The 26,249-nt window shown below is 43.1% G+C and overlaps 1 protein-coding gene across 2 annotated transcripts in view; it reads right to left on the bottom strand.

Annotated features, from left to right (window-relative positions):
* The window catches only part of LOC307042985 (zinc finger SWIM domain-containing protein 6-like), a 46,351-nt gene that overhangs the window by 6,601 nt on the left and 13,501 nt on the right, over positions 1-26,249 (bottom strand). Inside the window, exons 2-10 of one of the 2 annotated variants that reach the window (XM_079687151.1) lie at positions 13,994-14,350; positions 12,160-12,308; positions 9,823-9,973; positions 7,839-8,018; positions 7,209-7,379; positions 6,942-7,088; positions 6,290-6,436; positions 5,218-5,499; positions 4,107-4,242 (exon numbers count right to left, since the gene is read on the bottom strand). In XM_079687151.1, the coding sequence (XP_079543277.1) occupies positions 4,107-4,242; positions 5,218-5,499; positions 6,290-6,436; positions 6,942-7,088; positions 7,209-7,379; positions 7,839-8,018; positions 9,823-9,973; positions 12,160-12,308; positions 13,994-14,350 (1,720 nt within the window). The remainder of the gene's footprint in view (positions 1-4,106; positions 4,243-5,217; positions 5,500-6,289; positions 6,437-6,941; positions 7,089-7,208; positions 7,380-7,838; positions 8,019-9,822; positions 9,974-12,159; positions 12,309-13,993; positions 14,351-26,249) is intronic. The other variant, XM_079687152.1, reaches the window with a different exon arrangement.

The following is a 26,249-nucleotide window of genomic DNA, read 5'->3' as shown; positions in this document are numbered from 1 at the left end:
CTAAAGAGCTGCTAAAAGCATACACCACACTGGGGCCTTCTGGAAGATTCCTGGGGTGTAGCAAAGCAAAAAAAAGTTCCTGGGTAAAGATGGAGGCCTCATCAACATTCCTGTCTTTGTTTGGTTTTCACCAGAGCCTCCATTGGATAGGAGCTTGAGAGGCCTGGGTTGCTGAAAAATAACCCTCCTCAAAATGCTGGGAGGAAAATCCATACTGGGCTACTGTTCCATGAGAAACCAGCGAACAAATAAACGATGAAAAGATCCGAATGGACAGCTCTGAAGCATTCAATCTCGGCCCGAGTACGGTATATTTCCTTCCATGGGTACATTCTTATCGAGCCCCTTGTAAACTACTGTAAAATGGTGCACACTGGTTATAAACATGATCATATTCTCTATGCAATAATACTATAGAAACTCTCAACTCAATGTCAAGTGTGCTTGAAACAACAAACTAGGCACATATTTCTTTACAGCACTGCCATGGATTGATATAAATATGAACTATCAATGATATAAAACACTAGCAGGGAGCTGAAAGAGGCTATCAATCCCTCTGTGAGGAAGTGAGGGAGGGGGGGGGGGTAACTCTGGTATCAAACGGCACTGCAACACCCTGTCACATCTGAGAGTGACGCAGCAATACATATCGTACGAGGAATATTTAAGGTGGCGATGTGGAGGGAGACTGAAAGTGACCAGGGAAGACAGACACTATACAATCAGTGGACAAAATATGTTAATTATATATTTTGGAAGGACTCATGGTAGAAGTTTGAGCATATTTGGAGTATAGAATAGTAGGTAGCATGTACAATACATACTGAGATGTATTAACATATAAAATCGACATATAGGATAACGCAAAAGAAGTGAAAGCCAAGACGTACGAAGGAGATGTTGATAAAAAGCAGTCCCGTCATGTTTTACCTAAATCCTGACGCTCTTTGGGAGTTCTGGTCAGCATCACCATGACTACAGACCTCTCTACATCATGCTCCTTTCCCCTTTTCACTGTAAACACCCTTCACTTTTATAATCCATCAAGCACACATCTATCAGCAAAGTGTTGCATCCGCTGGATGACCTCCACTCTATACACAAACTCAGAGTCTGAAACCTTCATAAAGAATGACAGGAGGGATCAAGACATACATGACCCAAATGTAACCCCTAATTTTAGTTCACTCCTCTTAAGTGCCTTGGATGCTTGAAATGACATGTATGGTTTGGGTGAAGCATTGTTTTTTATACAGAAAGTACTTCACCAGAGAGCCCTCACTGTCAGGGGAATATCTCCAAAATATCTCAGTCCCACTTCTCAGTAATCTTAGAAAAAAGCCTTATTTTTAGCTTTCTTGTAAGGGATGTCAAACAAGTTTTTGAGCAATTAAGGTTTAAAGGATTGTCTCCAGTATAAGCACAGATATTTTGCAGTAGTTTTAGTCAGGTATAAATGCTTAGTTATAACAAAATAAAAACAAAATGCAGATGATTTCGCACCATTGTTTTTGACAAGTAGTCCATTTTATCATTAATATAACCTGTGTGTGAATCTGTGACATTATACCTAATTTCGCTCAACTTTAGTAATAAGTTAGAATTTTGAGGTAATTTTCACTTAACTTCATGCTACTATTTGCTGCAGATAAAACCTTACTACATTATAGAAATATATACATTTCTAATCCACTACATTTATTTTCCAGCAATAGTTACTAGTTTGCTTTCCAATTAGGGTTCTAAATAAAAAAACAAATGATCAGTTTCTTTACTTTGATGCACCGTTACATAAGGCACAACCAAAGAAGATTATGTTGCAATCAGCTTCACCTCCGGCAGAACACTTAGATGCTGCTGACATGTTATGCATCAGTAATGATTTATTAATAATACATTTTTAAATGCTGAAACCTTACTTGAAACGGAAAATGTTTACATTGTGCTGCGCATACTTTCTATGACTTCAGAAATCAAAGATGATTTCCTCGAGTGCTGCATCTACAGATTCCTACTGTTTTGATATTAAATCTACAGGATTGGAGGACACAATTATTAAGATCATTTTTTACAAAGGTTGGCCTACCTGCAACCTGTGAGTGTCATTGGTATGTCATGCTATTGGTTTATCCTCATACTGCAGTTTTATTATACAGCGTGGTATATTGTAAGATTATGGATTATGCAGAGGATCAAAGGTTGTGGATTACAGAGGATGTAGATTCATTAGCATTGGAAGACTCGTATCTCATATGGAAATCTCATATGATAACAGGCGGCAGGGATTTGTCTGTGTGGCTCTCCCAAAGAGTTGCGATAAGGACGGTCTCCGGAGAGTGAGCTTCTTTTTACTGAGGCTGCAGTCAAATTCTGGGCAGCCTGTGAACCAGTATGCAGCTCCTCTGTTTGTGTGTTGGCCGCTCACACCAAGCTATCTCACAGCATATGCTGCTCTCACACGCTTTAATTAACTTCATAAACACATTTTAAAATACTAAATATGCATTTGTGAATGATGATGGCAGTCTGACTTCCTTGTGTAAAAAAAAAGTAAAAGAAAAGCTGGCTTATGAGCAACTGCAAAGGAGAAGACAAATAGAGCAAGCAAGTGAAAAGTTATGTGTGTAAATGAGCGATGGAGCTCGACTTTCGCTCTCTCTTCGTACCAATGATAGTGTTATAATAGCTCCATTAAAATAGCCCTGGTTCCTTTACCTCCTCCTCTATATTTAACTGTCCGCCGTCCCGTGGGAGCGGAGAGGTATATGCTATCATATTACACTACGCTACATTACACACATTCATTATGTGCTGAGTAGACACCCCTGGCTCCCAGGAGCACCCATAAGTGGCCATATTATTCTAAATCGCCGGTTTCACACCACAGGAGTGAGGATGGAGGAGTTGAGGGGAGGAAATGTGGAAGGTGAAGGGAGGTAGCGATGGAGGGAGGGGAGTGGCTGACTCAGGGAAAACAGGTTTGGGACTTTGGTTTTGAGGTGAGGAAGGGACATTCAGCGGTGCAATGTGCAACCTTAAAACCACACAGCCCCTCACAGAGAAACCTAACCATGTTGTTTTGGTTTTGCTAGAACGTTATTTCAATTCCTGACGCCTCCCAACTGGTTAACTGAAGGGATATGTGAATGATGCGTTTGTTTTCCTTTTGTTCTCCATTTGTGAGACTGTGACACACGATGGTACAAGCCAGGAAAAAACGCACTCCTTATTCATTGACTAATCATTTGCCAGCACCTCAGCGATGGACTGTGTAGAAACACAACAAACATCTTCCTCACACTGCCCTCTCCCTGCTGGCCCTGCATGTGCATGTGTGTGCTTCCTCCTCATTACAGCCACACTAATTACAGTCTCATTAATGTAATTAATATTCACTGATCCAGCTCCCACTAGTCACAACATCAAAACACAGCAGCGCAGACTGATTAACACACATACACATGTACACATTGTCCACAGAGGAATACACGCAGGAGCTTAATATAGAGAGATCACATGGAAAATGGAAAGTCAGACCCACAAACAGGACAGGGCCCCAAAACTAGAAGCAGAATCAAAGGCATACATAAAAAGACAAATGCTCTAAACTTCTAAATTCTCTGATCACCGTGATTGACTTTAAAGTTGGAGTAGAACAATGATGTACTAATTGGCACAAGGAGAGGTCGCCACATATTATGTTTTAATGTTGAAGTTAGTTACTTTATCAAAAGTATTCACATGCTTTAGAGTTGGAAACTGGACATGTTAATAGGATTCTCCAGTTTAAGGCATTCAAAAACGTCAATTTGAGTGCTATTAAAAGGAATTCTGACTCTATTTACCGTCTAATGACTACAGTTTGAGGTTTTAGTCATTGCTTTACAAAAAACAGATGTTGTTTGTGAGTAAACATCCCATGTGTGTCGTTTTACACAGTATTCTTTTCAAAAAGCCTCCATTAGCCCAAACTTTATCCAAAGATTAGCAATAAAATCTTTAAATGAAAATCAATCAAATGTGATTAACAAAGTGTTGACATGATTAGCAGAACCCACACACAGACATAGACTCAAGCACACACACCCACACTGAAGACCTACCGCATGGCTCTCAGTGCAATTTTGTACGACAGTTCAGCGTCGTGAGGTAGGAGCGAGGTAAAGAGATAGCGGGCGAAGGTGTGCATGGGAACACTCTCTCTGTGGACGATCTCTCCGAGGCCAGAGTACGGGCCAGCTGTGCAAAAAACCAAAGAAAGCACACACACATTTTTAATGACTGAAGGAAAGAGGTGGAATAAATTCACTCATAAAATAATTATCTGTCTCGTCAGGTCAATAAATGTTATGGTTCGGTGTTGAAATTGATGGTATCTACAGTATAAACAGACAACAAAAAGCAAGTGAATTTTCATTTTGTTGTATATTGACTTTTTCTATAACACGCTGGGGGGTGACTTTTCCCTCCCAGCCAGGAAGAAGCAAAGCCACGCGGCATTAAAACAAACTGTGACGTGAGAAACCATATGGTCGTGTGTGTTCAGATTTTGCTTTCCCTTCCCTCCCCCTATCTCTTTGTGCACTTCCTCTCGTCTCTGGTGGGTTATTTTAAACCCCAACAGGCTCCTAAGCCACAGACCACATCACAGAGCGACTGCAGCCTCCAGGGGCCCGCAGAGGCCTCACAGCCTGGTGCTCTATTAGCAACGGAGCCAGAGGTGGGTGGTCGCGCCGGGGCCGAGGCAGAGCTGGGGTTTGGGTGGGGACAGGAGACTGGGCCGGGCCCTTCAGGATGTGCCACCTCCCCCCCCCCCCCCCTTCCCCTCCTCTTCCTCCTCCCTTTCCCATAACCAAACCTCATTCTGTTCTAGCCCCAGCCTTGTAAATGTACACACTGTTGTGAGTGCACGCATGTGTGTGCTAACACAATACCCCTGGTGTTACTGTGCAAAGAGCTCATTTTGGTCTGGCCCAGGGCAGCTCAGCCTCTATTTGCACCACAAAATGAAAGGATAATAAATAGTGAGACAGAGGCCAATGTGTTTTTTCCTGTTTTAGCAAGAATGTGTAGGGTCTTGGTGTGTGGGAGGGAAAGAAAGGAAAGAGAGGAGGTTTCTCTATGCAGTATATGCCTGAGAGAGTTGAGTCTGCTGGGACATGTGGTGAAATAAAGGGACAATAATGGCGAAATATTATCCGTTAGCTCCCTCACCCTCTAGCAGAAAGACGGACTGTTTACGGAAGATTTTGACCAGGGAGTCGTCCACTTCCACTTCCTGCAGCTTGGCCAATAGCTGCTCTTCGTTGCGACACACCTTCTCTTGAGCGTACAGACCGTCGGGCATCACCCGTTGCTGGCCTAAGCCAATCAGAGCCGTCTCCACTGCCAGCGCCACGTACGATTCCCCGTCTCCGAGTAATCGCTGCACGGGCATTCGCTGGAGCTCTGCTCGACTTACAACACTGGAGCAGTCTGCAAAGAGGGGAGAGAAAACTGAATTGGCATAAAGCGGTAGTCAACGTATGTGTAATTCTCTGAGGTTTTGGGCAATAGAGGAGTCTGTCTCCTATGGAAAACCACTGTGTCAGTCACACAGTGAGGTCTGAAACCAACAACCATCCAAAATAAAGATCAACGCCTCAGGAGCATTCCTCTGTTCACTTCTGTACCTCAGAGGACAGAGGGCTATTTCTGGGCGCAGAGGAGGCAATGAGGGATCTCGGAGCGTAGGAGAGGAGAATTGAAAAAACACAAGAGGAGTCGAGATAAGATAAGACCGAGGGACTGGAGGTGAATCTGCACTCAAACTATTCTTTCTAACTTCAGAAAATATCAATGTCCTGAAAAATAAAAGTCTTATTATGCAGCTAATTAACTATAGTACAAATCATTTATATTGTTATTCCATATTTAAAATCAACTCCTCTGAATAATATACTAAATGTTGAAAAATAATTAAATTAAAAAAAGCATAGAAGGGCCGTTGTATAACTCGTTGTATAGTATGTTGAGCTGACGGTCCATGTACTGGGGCTTTGGTCCCCAAGCGAAGGACCCTGGTTCAAATCAAGCCTCAGACCATGTGCTGTGTGTTACACCCTCGGTCTCCCCCTTTCATAGCTGTCACTTGAGTAAAGGCAGTGGTTGCCCAAGAAAATAAAAATAAAACATATATACAGTATATAGTATGACTATGATCTTTTTGGATCTTTTTGTGTGTGGCTGGCTCAGATGTGAGTAGAGTGTGTGGGTCTATTTGCTCCGTTCAGGCATTCAGCAGTACCTGACAGGTCTAAGCAGGTGTTGGAGCCCTCCTCCCCCCCTCGTCCCGGCTCTGTCAGGGTGCTGAAGAGGGTCCCGATGGGATCCAGGGGGTGTCCCACCCAGCCCTCCATGTTGGTTATGGAAGTATGGCCTTTATGCAGCAACTCTAAATAAAAAAAAAAACACAACAGATAAAGACACATTAAGCGAAGAGTGGCAACAAACTGACGCTGTTAACACAATGTCAACACCATCAACTCCTTTATTAATCAAGGGGCCTTCACAACTCAGAACAGTGGGGAGCATATCTCTATAAAATGACCTACAATAGGAATGTGAACAGTTCTTAATTAAAATGCAATGATAACAATAATGATTAAAAATGAAATTTAAGAAAGACTTTTGAAGCAAAACTGTTATTAAAAAAAGCCACACAACCTTTTTCTCTTTGGTATTGCAATTAATTAAGTCATCCAGCTTGGAAAAACTACGACTTAAGAAAAAGCTTCTCAGTATGATGAATGTATCTTTCTCTCTTTTATTCACCCTTTCTATTAGAGGGTTGTTATGTATGGAATGGAATGAGGACAATGGGTATAATAAATGATAATTATTTGCTTTCTAATTTGTGTTCTGACAATAAAAGATGTGACAATAGAACCTAGCTTCACCTTTCTTGTGTCTGCGGAAGTGCTCAAGTTGCCTCTGCTGTTGCCGCCGTAACGTGTTCACCACGGCGATGGCCAACCGAAGGGCTTCTCTGGGGTAACCATGCGATCGCAGGGCGTCCACCCTGGCACAGGCCGTCGGGACGTGTTCTGAGGGAAACACCACATTTTAACTCAGATATTCTACACTTTAGCTACTGCACATTCCCAGTCCATTGTTTTGTGTATTAATAACACATCACACACACACCTACATGCACCCAGACTCACCATGCCACAAGGGCCAGCCCCGTGTATCAAAAAGGGAGCCGTCCTGGTTGTCATGGTAACAGTAGTTGGCATAGAGGTCACTGGCGATAATGTGCTGGAGGTGTCGGTCCTGCCAGTGCAGGTCACAGGCCTCAATGGCCCGTGTGAACACAGTCCTGTGGGGGCGCATCTCTGCAGAAGAAGAAAAGAGACAGAAGTGAGGAGGAGGTGTGAGGAGATTTATGCTGCCTCATCTTTAGGGAATGGCAGGAACACTCACACGCCTGGTCATTTGGTTGCTTTTCTTTTCCTATATGCCCACACATTTTTTACATTTATCAATATCATCATTTATTAGGGAATTAGCATCATTTTTATAAACAAACAGAACAGTCACACACAAAAATGGCAGCCTGTCCTTGCTGCTGATCTCTAAATTACATCTCCAATAGGATGACAGTTTGTTGATAAGGATTAGTGATACAAAATAAAACCCCGAAAAGTTTTGATGCTTGGGATAACAGTAGTGCTCCGTGTGTGTGAGAGAGATGTTTACAAATTCTTTATGCATTGACAACCCCTCCCACTGAGATACGTTTTTGCAATGTAAATAGTTTACTGACAGACATTCAAAACTTCTCAATCTCTGACCTTGGTTGCCATGGGCACCCTGAGGCAATGAGTGGGTGAGGTTGGGCAGTTCATTGCCGTGGTTACCATCCTCCCAGGGGCAGACGTCCACGCTGTTCCATCTGCGCAGCTGGCGCAGCCACGATGACTTCTGCTCCGATTTGCAATGGGGGTTCAGTACGATGCACATCCACAGGGCACCTGGACACCCACACAAGCATAAGCATCATACACAAAAAAACACACGCACATTGTAAGTCAGCTGCCCTACTTCTATATGTGTGACCACAACGTCCGCAATGAGTCATACAATACAGGTAGGTTTGTCTTTTAGGTTTCAAAAATCCTAAATACAATAATCATGCAAGAACTGAGAGCTGGAGGCAGTTTTCGAAGATGTGGAGCATTCATAACATTCTTCATTTAGTGCACATTTTGTATGCTGGCGCCATCTTGCACTGGAAAACAGAACTCTGTGAAAACAGAGAACTTAACTAGTCCCGAGGCAACGCTGACTGCACACACATCATTTTGGAGTAAATTGGAACAAACAGAATATGAAAAATGGCTTTGACTCTGGGGATACAAGCACATTCAGGGATTTTACTCTCAATACTGCAGGAGATATGTACACTCTACAGTGTGTGCGCGATTGTGTTGCATGTGTGTATAAAAGCAGAGAGAGTTTCGGAGGAAGGACGAAGACAAGGACAGAGTTAGAACATGAAGAAAGAAACAGAATACAAAAGGTGCGGAACAGAGGGAGGGTAGAAAAAAAAAGGAGATCGAAAATGAAATAGGAGCGGAGATGATTTGGACAAGGAGACATGGGTGAGGACAAGTGAATGAGGCTTGGCTTTGTGTCTGGAGGAGAGCTGTAGCTGCTGCTCAGAGTAGAAAGACACAAGAGGGGGAGAGAGGGAGAGGGAGAGAGAGAGAGAGAGGGAGAGTGAGAGAGAGAGAGAGAGAGAAAGGGAGGGAGAGCGGCGCCGAGAGGCAGCATTCACCACACATCAGGGGGAGTGATAAGGACTTGGGAAGAAGGGTTTGAAGTGTGGACTTCAAAGAGACCGTACACACACTTCCAAAAATACGTGGGATTGAAACAGATGAGATCACTGTGCTGTCCTTACAAAGTGCAGAACAAGACCAAAGGGAGAAAACTAACATCATCATCAGCAACAACAGCCGCAGTTGGAGCAGCAACATCAGGCGAGACATTAGAGGAAAACAACAAAGACAGGAGACAACACTGCTGCTGTCCCGGTGCCTGTTGGTTTGTGGCGTGTGAAGAAGTGTTTCGCTGTAGGTACAGTACATCTGTCAAAGCAACCGCACACTATATCAAACCCAGTGACTGCATGGCGAGCAGCTCTCTGTCACATCAACTAAATATATAATGTGAAACATCACGGAGGTCACAATATTTGGGGTTTTGATGTGGCGCGGTGTGCTGCATTAAACGGATTGTGATTCACAGAGACACTCTTGCTGTGCTGCCAAACCTGCATTCACAGTGAGAGGGAGAGACGGGGCTGTCAGTGACGCCTGTGTGCGGCTCAGAGTGTGTGTGTGTGTGTGTGTGTGTGTGTGTGTGTGTGTGTGTGTGTGTGTGTGTGTGTGTGTGTGTGTGTGTGTGTGTGTGTGTGTGTGTGTGCTGTCTCTGACACAAAGGACACATAAACAAACGGGAAGAAAAAATTTGTGTGTGCCTTTGTCTCAATGTCTAGGTTCGATCGCCCACCTTGCTAAATCTGTCCGTGACTGTGCATACCGGGAAGGAAGTCTGTGTGTGTGTGTGTGTGTGTGTGTGTGTGTGTGTGTGTGTGTGTGTGTGTGTGTGTGTGTGTGTGTGTGTGTGTGTGTGTGTGTGTGTGTGTGTGTGTGTGTGTGTGTGTGTGTGTGTGTGTGTGTGTGTGTGTGTGTGTGTGTGTGTGTGTGTGTGTGTGTGTGTGTGTGTGTGTGCGGGACAGTCATTGTGTGTGGTGTGCGTTTCCTCTCTCACCTAGCTCGTCCCAGAGCTGTCTGTACTTGTCGGTCATGGTGGTGCCCTGCTGTCTCCACAGCGCCAGCCGAGGGTCGGCCATGAACTGCTCTGTGATCAGTGTTAACATCCTCGCTCCGTTGGAGTCACGCATCTTCAGCATCTCCCTCACCTACAGGGGGAGAGAGGAGGAGACAGGGAGGATGCGTTACATACACAGCCCAACACACATGATACAAAACAGAGAGCAAAGATCACACACAGTGACACACACAGTAATGTAGAGACACACCAAACAGCTCTCACAACTCAGGGAGAACACAAACAGAACCTTTTTTTTACTGCATGCACAAAATAAATGACAGATGTATGCAAACTTGATCAATGATACAAATTAAGTGGGTATTTTATGCTTTTTTACAGACTCATTAGTTAAGTTGTGTATCATTAGTATTGTTTTTAAATATCTATGGTAATTTATTTGTGTATTAATTACATTTTTCCCAAAGTTTTTTTTAGATTAGTGCATACTTTGTATTTTAATGTATTTTGTGTTTTAACTGCTGAATACAATTTTGTTATTTACTGTATCTTTTTATTATTGTTTTTAAATATATATGCAAATTTATTTGTGGATTAATTACCTTTTTCCCCAAGTTGTTTTAAATTACGGCACATTATGTATTTTTATGTATTTTGTGTGTTAACTGCTGGATACAATTTTCATTGGAAGGATAAATAAAGTTGATTTGAATAGAAAAAGGTCTTTAAAAACTTGCTTATTTGCATACACTATTCCGCCTCAGATTACATTTTCTTACAATTTCGAAAACAACGTGCCTTAAAAAGGACACTATTCTTTTACCAGCTACTGAATGTCTGTAGACAAATCAGACTCAATGTCCCAGACTGGGCAGCGGTCTGTTATTAAGAGAGGAGCGTCTGACATTTAACTTCCATGGTCAAATCAAGTTTGCCTTGAAGTGGCACAAACCCTCAGAATTAAGAGCATGTAACTCGAGCTAAAAAGGACTTTCTCAAACCAGGAGAATACATTCCTCTTGTACTGTCAAGCACAAGCACTTTCTACACATTCTGACTTGAAAGATCGAATGCCATTCAAACTACTTTTATGCAGTCTAAATAGTTGTGTAGTTTTACTTTAGAAATATTCTTACAAAACTAGAGGTCACAAAGTAAATCCATTCACTTGCAATGAACACAAACAGACAGACACAATTGTACAAAAAGCTAGATATAGTTTCATTCTTTTCAAATCAGGAAAAGTGTCAACGCTTGCTATAGAACTATTGTAAAAAGGAATTGTTAAAGATCCAATAATAATAAAAAATAGATTCCATAGACTGTTTTAATTTGAACCAGTTTCTTCTTGCAAGTGGTTCACTATCAGCAGCTGAGGTTTCTCCTCCTTACTCTATCAAATATGTGTATCTTAATTGCAACAGGGACTAATTTCTTGTAAACATAAGTGATCAGCATCTTTTAGCAACAAAAACATACCCACTCTTTTGTGTTTTAGGAGTATAAAATGTTGGAATATAAAATGTTGTATGCTACTTTATGGACGTGTGTATTTGTCTATATGGTAAGGGCAGTGAAACATTTATTTACAAACACACAAAGAAACACAGGAGCACATACAGTATATACATAACGCATAATCAGTGGGTGCGTGTTTATCATTTGAGGGCAGCTCGGTGTACGTACAAATGGGTACGTGACTCTCGCCGTGGGTGTGTGAAAGACAAGCGTATATGTGGCTGTCAGTGTGCAGTAAAGAATAAAACAAGCATCAAAGAGCATAAAGCCCAGAGACATTCTAAAAGCAGTCCAGGGTGGATGATAATGGCCTTGGCTTGCAGTTTTTACACAGTGCACAACATTAATGCTGGCCTAGCGCTGCCACTGTAACAGAGAGAAGCGCACATCTCTCGTAATCGCTTTATCGCGGGTACAGGATAGTACATAGTGCAGGCTTTCTCTCTCTTTATGTTACACTTCCTTTCTGCAATTAGCTGCAGCTAAGAGACAGCCCACCTTTGAATGTATGTGCCCATATATGCAAGTTGTTTTCTCTGGGATTACTTTGAACAGAGAAGGGCTCTTTTCGTAAAGGAATATAAGAGAAGTAGAACATATGTATTAACAGGATGCAGAGGGGAGAAGCAGAGGCTGCATGTGTGTGCTTTTGTAGAGAGAAGAGAACAGCTAAAGGAGAGATGTTACACAGCAGGATACACTGCGTTTCTGTAGCGTTCAAGGTCGGTATGTGCTGTATGTGTGCTGTGTGTGTTGTAATGTTCTGTATGTAGATGAACAATGCTGCTGGCTCCTGACCTTGCTGAAGAGAAGATTGAGTTGCTTGCCCGAGCCGTGGTATCCTCCCTGCGACAGGAAGAGCTTGACTTGCTCCTGAACCTGCTCCTCGTCCAGATGCCAGCAGTTCTCATCGTCCACACTGGCTCCTGCTGTGGGGTCCGGGGCCCCTACACACATACAAATACAAATGTTGAATGTGCAGTTTGCCACCTGGAATATCATGGTTCAAATAGGCGTATACGCTCATACATAGTATACCTTACAGATGCATTAACATTTCACTTAAAGGTGGGGTAGGTAATTTTGGAGAAACCAGCTCGAGTGAGCTAGAATTTGAAAATACACAACCGGAAAAAATCTGCCACTTCCTTACAGCCAGGCCGGCTAAAATGATTGGTCATGCTTTTTACAGTACTACGGCTTCCACAGATGACATTTTTTTATGGATTTTTTGTCAAAGCACTTAAGATGCTTTGCTATCGGGATGTTAAGAGCATTCCATGGAATATAACAAAAAGTGTATCTCGAGCCGGTTTCTCAAACTTACCTACCCCACCTTTAACCTTGTCCTACTGAATGTACATTTTATCGTTATCTACACTGACTTAAAATCATTTTAACATGAAAATGAAAATATAAACCATTACCCATATTTGGGAGAAGATAAAATTGTCTCAAGTTCAAACACTAGTAATTTGCAAATATTTATTTTGTGTCATTAGAATTACAAGATAACACACTCACACTGAAGGCAGTAATGTATAATTCATTTCACAGAAAATGAATTAGCAACTATTTTGATCATGGATTCAGTGTTTATGTCAAGGATTTTTTTTCTTAATATCTTTAGGCTTTTGATGGCGTGTTGTACAAAGCATGAAGCAGCACCTTGGAGTTCAGGAAACCATGGGATTATTTGAGAAAATAATCATCAGTTTGTAATAAAAATTAAAGGGTGATTTCAGTCTAGTCTGAGAAGGGGTAATATAACAGCAGCAGCAGTAACTGTTATTAGTATTAATCGGCATACCCTCACTTGTTCTATCTTCTATTAATATTATTGACAGATATTTTGTATTCATACGTAATTTGTAAAAAGGACCCCAAACAAATAACCCATTACTTGTAATACATACATTGATTTTAACATGCCAAATAATGTGGAGAGCATAATAAGCTTGGAATGCAATAAGCAAATAAATGTACTTCTAGGAGAAAAAAAAAGAAGAGAAAAAAAAGGACTGTAAGTCGAAGAGATATGCACTCTTCTTTACCTCACAGAAAGGGCCTCTGTCTCTGTATGGTTCTCTCGCTCTCAGAGGTAAATAACGGGTCTATAGTGTTGATTAGAAGCACACATTCTCTCTTTTACTGTCTGGATCTCACTAATGAGTCATATTGATCCTGCCACGCTTTACCTTCATCATGCAGTCAATATAAGCATGCATTTAGGAGGCAAAAACACACACAAATAAACACACCGGCATGGTCATAAACATGCCCCACACCTACTCTCTGACACACACACACACACACACACACACACACACACACACACACACACACACACACACACACACACACACACACACACACACACACACACACACACACACACACACACACACACACACACACACACACACACACACACACACACACACACACACACACACACACACACACACACACACACACACACACACACACACACACACACACACACACACACACACACACACACACACACACACACACACACACACACACACACACACACACACACACACACACACACACACACACACACACACACACACACACACACACACACACACACACTTTTCCTCACCGTGGACCTGGTTGATCTCCGAGTTCTGGGACAGGATTTCGTCTGCCAGTTTCTGCGCAGTAGGCAACACTTCGGTGTGGTGGACTGAGATCAGGTACTGGACGAACTTCTGCAGCTGGTCTCTGCTCATCTGGAACAGTGTTTCTGAGATGGGCAGGTGCAGTTTGACCTGCTCGGGCTTCCGTACTCTGTAAAGCGACAGCGCCACTACATGGGCGCAGTAAAATATGTCTTTGTTGCCGCAGGTGCATGTTACTGCTGTGATCTTGCAGCGGTCGAAGCTGACGCTCACGCTGCAAACTAGTTCTGGGGCGGAGGGTGTGGCGGGGTCCGTCACTGTGCCGCTGAGATGGAAACCTGAACAAGGGAGAACGAGAAGAACAAAATGTCAAGAAAGATATCTTGTTTTAAAGAGATTAACAATAGGTACAGGTATTCCTTCAGTTACAGTTGTCTCATCCTTACATGTTTACTCCATAGCAGAAATTCATATTCATTCAAATTAAACCAAGCTACAACATTTTGATGATCTGCTAAGATCTGATATCATTTCTGAATCAAAAATGTCCAAATGTAACTGGTTCCAGATTCTCAGATATCTCGCAAATGCTCTTTGTCTTGAGAGTTCAATGAATATCTGGGTACTGGGAACTTGTGATGGGCTTATGGGACATTTTATAGAACATATATTAATTGATTTATAAGATAAATGAATCACCCTCACCTAGGGCTGCTCAATTAATCATATTTTAATCGCAATTACGATTATGGCTTGCAACGATTACGAAAACAACGTAATCGAAACTTCTTTTCAATTATTATTATTTTTTGGGTTTTTCAGTTGAATTATACTTAAAGTTCAGGGTAATCAACTGTTAAAAAAAATACTGTTCACATTTGTTTCTCTAATAAATTGATGTTTTCAAAGTAAATGGATAATTGTTTTTTAATAATCGTGATATCAATTATTGACCCAAATAATCGAGATTATGATTTTTGCCATAATCGAGCAGCCCTACCCTCACCCCAATCACTGATGCAAATGTTCATTAGTTGAATCCCTGCGCCACTCAATTTGTTTGCTTTTACTCAGAAAGAGATAAATCAATACAGCACATTTGAGCTATTAAGTTTCAAGCAGAGCAACTTTGATTATAAGTACAATGAGAGGTACATCGTCATCAAGTAATTCAGAGATAAGAGCTGGCATGTATTGTCTCCATAGAGAGCCAACAACTGGAGATTTGTCCGAAACATCTATTAAATGAAAATTGGATAACTTGATCATCTCATTGACTGTGCCCTTTAGTAAATGACATTACTGTATACATGTCTTTAGGAATGAACACGCTCAGGATGAAACAGACTCAGTTGGACAGTCACCTGCCAAAAGGGCCCATTTTTTCTTATCTTCAGAGCACGATCAGGACCAGCTGCAGACTTCAGTCATGAATGTGAAAGTCAATGAAAGCGACAGAAACCTAGATGCAGGGTCTCGGATCGGGGATGCACTGGCAGGGGAACTGAGAGAGATATGAGGGAGTGAGCCGTGAGCACGGCTGTTACAGTATGAATTATACAGCCTCTTGTTTGAGTATAATGTTTGATCTCATCTTGACTGCGCTATCCGGAGGCGCGGCTAGTCATTATGCGAGGATGAATATGAATGAGCAGGGCGGGGTCCCCGACAGTGGCCTAAAACACACACTGATGAGCATATGAAAGAGACACACATGTACGCACACACCGCAAAGCTGTGTGAGATCATGCATTTATTAATAATGGGAGTGGTTAGGAAAGGCAGAGAGGAGCTTATGAATGCATTTATGTGCACAGGAGAGATCGCTGAAATGCATGTGGACCAGGCAAAGACATAGATCTCTTAAATACTTTTATCAAAGGACTGAGCACACGCATTGCTGTGATATCAAGCATGTATTAACGCAAATATCAAAGTGTATTCTAGGCCTCTATATTAAGTAAGAAGGGAGGGATTTGAATATTTTATAAGATATAGATGGAAATGGGTGAGGGGAACACAAGCAAGATGAACAGAGGTCAGGTTAAACCACTGATGGTTAAGGGTTGCACTAAGAATGCAGGTGCATAAGAAGAAATAGAGAGCAGAAAGTAAATAGGGTGACAACCGTTAGCTATAGTGTGCTGATGCCCTTAGGCTGGACAGAAAAATAAAGCAAGCTGGTTATATTTCTCTCCCTAAGCACAAAGACTCAGTCAAGAAACCCTTTTAACCACCATATACAAGAGTGAGACCTAGGCTTTATAGAAAAATAGATATGTAATATTCCAAAAGCTCCATTAGCACAGATTTCGCAATCCTGCATATTTGCAAAAAGAATCACAACAGAAATAGCCATGTTTGGTTATTGTATTATAAGTGTTAGCTGCAAATATCCAACGGTGCAGAACGGCAGAACATTGCCATGGAGATATGCTTTTCCATTGTGAAAGCCAGCTGGCAGAGGAAGTACATGTTAGTTAACAATATCCACAGAAGAGGGGTATGGCAGCAGTCTGCATCTGCAGTGATCATAGCCTATGTACAGCTGAGAGAGGGAGAGAGAGAGGGAGAGAGAGAGAGAGAGAGATATATACTGAGTCACTCTTAAACGAGACAAAAAGGTTTACATGGTGCAGCTGGTTGAAGAAAGGAGAGCTAACTTTTTTCTGTAATGATATAAAAATTAGCAAATGCTTTTAATATTTGCTAATACATTTAGTTTGTGTTTGTGTGTGTGTGTGTGTGTGTGTGTGTCAACAGCTTATGTTTCAAGAGTGGCCCCTGGTCCAGAGAGGGGAGCGAAAAAGAGAACATCAAAAACATGTGGGGTTGAGAGAGCTCAAAGAAAACTCAACCTCTGACACACACACACACACACACACACACACACACACACACACACACACACACACACACACACACACACACACACACACACACACACACACACACACACACACACACACACACACACACACACACACACACACACACACACACACACACACACACACACACACACACACACACACACACACACACACACACACACACACACACACACACACACACACACACACACACACACACACACACACACACACACACACACACACACACACAGCTGCAGATTATTATTTTTAAATGTTTATTTTTCTTTTTTCCACTTGGAAAATAACAGGAATACTTTGCGAAAAAATTAAATGCATGTAGTATGAAAAGTGTTTGTGATTAAAGACTTGTTGGAAAAGTCAGCTGTGTTGCTTTAACAGACACTCTCACTCTCTCCACTTCCAAGCCCTTTTCATGTGTGTCCCTCCCTCCATCCACATTCCCACAGCTCTTTCTCTCTCACTCTCTGACAGATGGGTAGGTAATGAGTTTCGCCTTCCCTGTCCATTTGTCTGGGCACCAAAAACTGCCCCCCCCCATGCCAAAAATGCCCTTTTAATTTAGCCAAGCACTGGGTACAGGGCTATTACTGTTTAGGTACACTAACACGCAGGCACACACAAACCTCCCATGACTCCTGGTTGGGATGGTATGAAACCTTCAATGTCTCATGTGCTAGCTATTAAAGAGCCTGGTTCCCCCCTCACCCAGTCCACCCAGCTCCCCTCCCCGAGTGCTGCTCAGGGCTCTTTTCTGTGCATGTTCATGAGGCCAGGGTTGGCTTTCAAAGTAACCATGGCGGCCATTTTTAGAACAAGGCCTCTGTGAGGTTGCCCTAGAAACCCCTTGTGACCGCCCTGGTGAAATCACACTTGGCCCTAGGAGCTATGTAAGGCAGCGAGAACTGTGTGTGAAAGAGTGAGTGAGAATTAGCGTATGTATATATATATGTTCAAATCCCACAAAGAACTGCAGACCACCCACACTTTTTTGGAGGGATCCACATCAAAGCATTCCCCCAAATAGAGCTTCACTCTATCTTTCTCTGGTTTTGAACTTGTATACCGATAAGCTAGCATGCACTCTCTTGACCAGCTAGGGCCACTTCTATCTATTCAACAACAAGGGGTCCCAGAAAGATTCCTGCTCTTATTTCAGGGAGGAAAGGCCCAAACTAAGACCTGCAACTCCTTCACCATACATCTGCTGTGATGGAAGAATGCCGCCTTTATACGCCGCATATAAAACAGGATTTAGCTTCCCACATGAAGGCAGGCGGCGAGTATCGGGGCCGGGCCAGAAGAGTTTGCTTGCCTAAGCACAAAAGTGCTCAGTGTTCTAAAAATCACTGGAGTAAATTAGATTGAGCAACATACATATATTTCCGCAATCAAATTAAGATTCCAAGTCAATGGAGAAAATTCTGGCCCAGCAGTGGGGAGGTCATTAAGTTTATTGGCTGAATTGGTCCGTGAGTGACTGTCACCTAAATCTAATATGGCACCATGCAGTCCGGTGTGTGTGTGTGTGTGTGTGTGTGTGTGTGTGTGTGTGTGTGTGTGTGTGTGTGTGTGTGTGTGTGTGTGTGTGTGTGTGTGTGTGTGTGTGTGTGTGTGTGTGTGTGTGTGTGTGTGTGTGTGTGTGTGTGTGTGTGTGTGTGTGTGTGAGAGAGATTCTGAATACATAAGTGATTTCAGTGGGGGGAAATAGGATGATACAAATAGGCTGGTGTGAAAGTGAGTCAACAAAAAGCAAAGAGATAGAAACAGAGAAGCAAATAGATATTTAAGGCCCATCTGCGTGTGCCCATTAACTTTAGCCTTGCACATTAATTAAATTATCTTATGAGCTTCAGACAGGAAGGAGAGCAACACCTAAATCCGACTCTTCCCTGTTAGAACTTCTATGATCTACACCACTTGCAGCAGTTGGAGCTTTAACGTGGGATCCGTTTGACCAAAGATAGCCTTCTAAAACTTCACTGAGAAAAAGCCATTGGACTGGAATCCAATCTGTTTGGTTGGACTGAACTGAGAGGCCCTACTGAAATGAGATCTGAAGCACAACTGTAGACAAGCAAGGCAGTTCGAGGAAAGGTCCCCCACCTCCAACACCACCTCCATCCCACCCACAGCTAAAGGACGATGTTCTACCAATGGGGCTCCTTGAACAGGCCCAATTAATAATCCTATAAAAGACAAATGCAAGGCTTTTCAGCCTCTTACAGTGTAGGTCTGTGTGAGTTAGAATGAGTACATGCTTGTGTGGTCCTATAAGGAAGCACCCATACAGAGACTATAAACAAAGATCAATGCTATCCTGCAGGAGACCTTGCTCCAGGCGTGCGTGTGCATTTCTGTGTCTCCTAGGTGTGGGACGGGCTGGAATAACACAGCTGAGCTCCAGAGGCGGCCATATTTATGCGTTAAGCCCTCTGAACGACAAAAAAAAGGTTTTCTCAACCACCCGCACATGCACCAAATGAAACTCGTACTACCTCTGAATACTTATCCCGACAGCCACAAATGAGCATGAATTAATGTCCATTGGAATTCTATGAATTTCAATGCTTTTACTTCCGCTTGAGATTCTGACAGCAAAATATGCATGTTAATCATAGGGATGGGAGGTAAAGAATACGTGTGTGTGTGTGTGTGTGTGTGTGTGTGTGTGTGTGTGTGTGTGTGTGTGTGTGTGTGTGTGTGTGTGTGTGTGTGTGTGTGTGTGTGTGTGTGTGTGTGTGTGCATTGACGGCTGTATGGGTGATTGGAGTTGTCATCAGCTGGCGGTGGAAATGACAGTTGACTACTGGGCTGCTGCCACTTAGTTGCTATGCGGTATATCAGAAATGACTTGCAATTTTCAAACTATCACTTTCAAAATGGATTCAAATTTTGCTGGATTGGGCCTGTCAAGCAGAGCCGATGCTACTGCTCTGCTGACTGATCCCAAAGGTTGGCTTTCAGAAGGCTATCCAGCACAGAAAGACAGTGGAGCCTCTGTTTAAGGATAGACACAAGACAAAAAGGCTAAAGTGATGAGAAAATGAGATATGTACGTAACACAATTCTGAAAAGAAAGTGATTGACATTTAGGGAAAAACCATGGGAAAAACACTATCTTGCAGCAAGTGAAATGAGAAAATAAAAGGTGGAGCCAGCAACGAGCTAGCTTAGATTAACACAAAAACTGGGAACAATGGGAAACAGCTCGTCTGACTTCATCCAAAGACAACAATATTCTCTTACCAGCACCTCTATTACACATACATGAATGCGTAATCGAACAATATATGTATGCAACTGTTTGTTAGCCTAGTAACAGAGCCAGGCTAGCTGTTTCAAACTTTTAACATACTAATGCTAGGCTATGCTAACTGGTTGCTAGCAAGTTTTTGTCTTCCTCTCGGTAAAAAAGCTAAAAGCATATTTTTCAAAATGTCCACTATTCCTTCAAATGCAGATAACATATGTTAACATAACAATACACCACAATGTCGAAGCTATTAACACAGATAACAACATTTTAGAATACAGCCCATACAGGAAACACAATCATAGATTTGTGGTGGATATAATTTACTACAAGCCAGGCTATGTTTTTTGTAGTTCACTAATACATTTTCATTTTCATTATAGTCTAAAATTAGTATTATGAGTTATTTCAGAACAGCATTTTTGTGGTTTTGGGTGAACCGTCTGTAAAGCTGCTATTCAACAAATCCCTGTCACTGGAGAAGCCATAGCCTGCTAATTCTGTCTCCTGGCTGTACATTAACTTTACATTACTCCAATCCATGTGCAAGGTTCATTAGTGTGAATGAAATTACAGCTGGCTGGAAACGAATGTGTGTAATTAGCAGAGGTCTTTCCCAGGCAAGCTATAGTATAGACGCAGGTAATGGGATCCATTGAAAAGCCATTGTCTGCGACTTGAGGGCTTCGCTATCTTTTTAACGACAAACCTATGCAGTTCAGACATAACAATGCTAGCGTCCTTCGTCTTATGAAGGAGAGCATGGGTTGAGCTGGGCCAGGCTGTGTCTGTTAAAAACACTGCAAACATAACGTGTTTCTAAGAATAAAGAAAGAATATGGCCATGCACAGTTTTTAATGATTTTGTAATGTGTGTTTGTGAGGCGGAAGCTGTGTTTGTTAGATCTTGCACATCATTTGCAAGCAGAAAGTGTGCCAAAAAGGACATTTGCTGTGGCTGTCAGAATTGATTACAGATGTGTTTCTATTGTTTGATTTGAACTCTGCCCCATAAATCCTTTTGAGATTAATCTTTTTGATAAAACAGCTTTCAAAAATTAATCTTGACATCAAAGCGGAAAACAAAAAGGGTATGAAAATGGCTGAACAAAATGTAGCAAAAATATTCTGTAAAGCTAGTAAAGCACACAGACAAAAGGGCTCTGCTATTGAGGCTAACATGGCTGAAAGTAAACAGAATTCATTTGCATATGAAAATAGCTAGCAGGGCACCATCAGCAGGGCACCATCAGCACTGGACTGAAAATTACCGCATGACTGTGTGAGCACATGGGCGAGTACGTGTGTTTTTAGGTCCACTTATCCACGCCAGGAAATAACCTTACACTCTTTACCCTTCCCATTTCGTTTGGAAAGTCAACCCACACACTCCACCACATACACACCCACACAAATGCACACTACCCCACCCTTTGACACACTCATGATGCCTTCATGCATGCACACATACTGGCTTCAGTGACTCCCTGCAGTCAACCTCCTGCTCACAAACAGCCCCTCCTCTTTCCCTTTTTCTCTCTCCAATAACTGACTCCTCCCACACACACACACACACACACACACACACACACACACACACACACACACACACACACACACACACACACACACACACACACACACACACACACACACACACACACACACACACACACACACACACACACACACACACACACACACACACACACACACACACACACACACACACACACACACACACACACACACACACACACACACACACACACACACACACACACACACACACACACACACACACTAGCCCTAAGCTGACCCGTTGTGTGTACTGACGTCACACACTAGACAAGGGGAGGCATCATTCCAGACAGACACACACACGTGCACACCCACACACAAACACACACACAGGCCCCAGCCGAGGGGGGAAGCTACATTCCAGCACAGGCACACAGACACACAAACACACATCACCACGCCTGGCGGTGGGAAGCATGGGGAGCGCTCAGCTGTAGCGAAGAGGAGGGCCAGGGGAGGCGAAGGGGGAGTTTCAGTGAAGGGAGGAGGGAGTGAGGGCTCTGAGCCAGTGTTCCTCTGAGCTCAGCACTTCCCCTTTCAGCTCCAGCCAGCCGCCAGTTTGCGTAACGCAGCCCATGCAGGCCTGCTGGCTCGTGCTTAACCCCTTCCTTCCTGGAGTCACTGAGGTCACACTCGCTGTTCTCTGTTCAGCGGCGCATGCCACATCCTGGCATAAACCCGCCCCTGCTCAACATCCCCCAACATCCCCCTTCTCAGGCATACCCATAATAGCACTGAGTACACTGGCCCAATACCCATACATCCACATTATTACCTGACAGATATGGGAGGAGATACACACACATGTGCAAACACAAAGAAAAACATTCACCAGGAAAATAGGTTAACCTTTTATGTGCTACTTTCTTTATTCAGTGGTTAAGAAAATCTACCATTCTGTGTCTTCTTTCTGATTCAATGTAGGTCTGAATAATCTAAATACATAGGTAACCTGTTTGGGAGTGACCTGATTTACAGCGACATCTCTCTTTGAAGACAAAGACAACACAAAAGCACCGCAACCACTTAAATACACACTCATTTGTAAGCAATTACCAAGCAATTATCATTCCCACAGATTAATATGCAGCTCACATAATGATAACCTTAACACATAATTGTTTGGATTATGACAAAACAAAGAGAAAAACATTTGTAATTTAGATTAGGTAGAGCATGTGTACACCATATATATTCAGATGTATAGGCATTGACCTTCCAGGAGCTTATGTAGGCCAAAGTGTCTGCTATACCCACAGAGATGTGAGGCCTCATACATCAGACGTGGCACCTTCCCCCCTAAAAACCCCACTGAAAAGTGTCATAGCTAAGCTCACACTAACCACAGCAGACACAGTCCACGGCGGAGGGATGGGCAAGGCAGACGGGGGAGTGAATGAGGGAGGAGGGGAGTTTCTCTCACATTTAATATCACTTGACACGCGTCATCCAGCATCTCTCAAAAAGCCGCTGAGCCTGTGTCAAGCTGCGGCCCTGCCGAAAGATATTGCACACACGTAAACAGGGTGCACCTTGTTTGTACACACACACACACACACACACACACACACACACACACACACACACACACACACACACACACACACACACACACACACACACACACACACACACACACACACACACACACACACACACACACACACACACACACACACACACACACACACACACACACACACACACACACACACACACACACACACACACACACACACACACACACACACCTATAAAACAAAGGCAACCCAAGACAAATATCTTAGCGAACTGGCTCTGTGATGGACGGCCTGCTGCAGTGAACGGGAATTACCGGGATGAAGACAAGTGAGGGAAAGAGGAGAGAGGGGGTGCAGGAGAAAGGTTGAATAAGTCTCTGCTGAATGTGGTGGTCGATTCTCTTGCCTGCAGGCAATTCCTGTAAATATTGACGTTGATGTTAGGACCACTCTCTTAAGGATAAGCTATAAAACAAGGGGGTTACATTTACTCTGTGCAAACTGTAAGCATCTGAAATCACACGCTACGCTTGGCCTTCTCCAAGCGTGTTGAGGGGAAACGGTGAGAGACTTTCAGGGTGATGCACAGAGCTGCAACCACATGAGGGAACTGAGCTCTCTCAGTAGGTTTACAGCTTGCTCCTCTCTCTCTCTAGATGGTTTAGGTTTCCACTCTCAAGCTAAAAGCAGGCAGCTGACATCAAAACCTTCAGAGAGACCCCTATTTCCCAGAAACGGCTCTCGTTTCATGTAAATAGCTGCTTTTCATGACTACATTGGGATAAATTGCACCCTGCTGGACAAGACGGACACAATCTTCACCCTGGAGCCTCTTTTGTTGACATCTGTATGCGTTACCAAGACAACACATGTCTGCCCGTTGCTTGCGTGTATGTACCCGTGTGTTTGCTTTCATGGGTTGTATTTGTAGGGGGAAAACACATTGCATATTATGTGGGCAAACACACAGGAAAACAGGCAGGTAAAGAATTCTGGTACCCTTCTTGTTCGTACTCAAACATACACAAGCAGGACTGCACAGAAAACAAAACATGAGTGTGACAAATACACTGAATGAGGTTAGACTTACTTCTAACTACCATGTCCTCGTGGGAGGCTGCAGGCACAGAAGTTTATTACTAATCATCTTCGCGCTAAAAAGGGCAAAACTAATCCAACTATGACAAAGCCTTTTTCCAAAACCCTCAAGAGGACTGTGTGTGTCCAGTCAGCTGGGATTAATCTGCTAGAGGAACACAATGATGCATGAATTATTTTAAAACAAGTGGGTTAAAGATGCCATTCCCCCTTTGGGATCACCGATGCTCTATAGACTGCAGTTTCTAACCATCTAACTTTGCTGAGGGAGTACAAGCGAAGCATTTCTACACTGTTTAATCAAAGTTTCTAAAGTTACCATTTTCATTGCTGAAGAATATTCATATCCGTATGCAATTATGCTGATTATGTCTCCTCTGAGACTTGTGAAGTCAAGGACTATGCCACCTCTGAGACATTATTAAACAATGGCCAACTGCTTTGTTTATATTTGACCACGTGTCTGTACCTCCTCATTACGTTCATTGCTGAAGGAGGCTATGACAGGGGGTCTAATGGGGGGTCAAGGAGAGGCTAAAACACAGCTGAGGGGGTATATGCCCAGCGCCATAGCAACCAAAAAGCAGGTTGAGGTTGTGCATATTAATCATAAGGCTAGAAAATAGTATGTGTGCATGTGACTGTATGGGTGAGAGGATCTCCTCCCGTGGGCAAGTCAGCATTCACCCATGAAGTAGGTCAATGAAATGTGCCTAAATTAGGTCAGTGGCAGTCAATGGGTGCCATCCTAGACAATAACAAGAAGAAAGGAGGAAAGAGAGAGAGAGAAGGGAAGACAGAATCCATACGGTTAGGAGAGCAGAACCAAGCGGCTTATATCATTTTAACTTTAACACTTAGTTAATTACTGCTGCGATGGTCCATGTAGAACACACATACTCCAAACACACGCACAACAAAAGCCTCTGAACCAAAGCTCCTCCCAAAGCAGAGAAGTCTTCACAACTTCAAGCCGTCACTTTTTCTCTCCTCAAACATCCCTGATATCAGAATCAGTGCGCATCAAAACCCTGTTTTGATTGAAAATGCTTTTGAAAAGCAGTCCGATTTGGTTACATTGCTTAGGTCTGATTATTTAGCACCCCTCCTCCTCCCTCATCTCCCTCTAGCTGTTTGAATGCGAGCTTCTTTGTCAGCTGCCTCTGTTTCGTCTAGTTGTTTCCCTCCCTATTTTTGAAGAATCCACACCGGGAGAGAGGTTGTTGTGCGTTGTTGCCAATAAACGGAGGAACACAGGAACCTTTGAAGTCTGTGGCACGTTGTGATTCGCTTTCATCGTCCCGCATCTGTCAGTCAACAAGAGAAAATGTAACTCCAAAGGAAACTTTTGCTGCTTTTTCCCCCCAATTTCCTTTTCCACACATATACACAAAAACATAACAACACAAAATGACAACAAAGACGGCAAGAATGACAAAGGCTGTATTGGGCATTAGACTGACAGGGAGTGGGCTGAATAAAAATCTGAGAGGAGCTGCGAGATGTTGGAGAAGATTCTGATGTTGCTTCAACCGGCGCAGAACTCCTTCCTGCCGGGGCTTCCTTAGCCCACTTTCACACAAAGGGTAAGGGTGTGTGTGTGTATGTGTGTGCATCTCAGTCTTGCTACGCAGTGCTCTCTGAACTTTATTCTGTCAGCCCTCAGTCGCTCGTCTCAGAGCAGTTGTCAGAGAGGAGGAAGAGCATTGACAGGTGTCTTCTGTGGGCAGCGTGTGTTCAGCAGAGTGATGGCGGACCCTGGGCCTGCACCTAAATCACACACGCCTGCAGACTTGCTCTGACAGCCACCGAGTGTGGAGAGGGGGACACACACACACAAAGGCTCCCATCCCTGGGCAGCGATCAAACTCGAGCCCAAGGCTTGCCT

Source organism: Notothenia rossii (assembly GCF_949606895.1).
Source record: "Notothenia rossii genome assembly, chromosome: 6".
NCBI lineage: Eukaryota > Metazoa > Chordata > Actinopteri > Perciformes > Nototheniidae > Notothenia > Notothenia rossii.
This window is presented reverse-complemented; position numbering and strand designations above follow the sequence as displayed.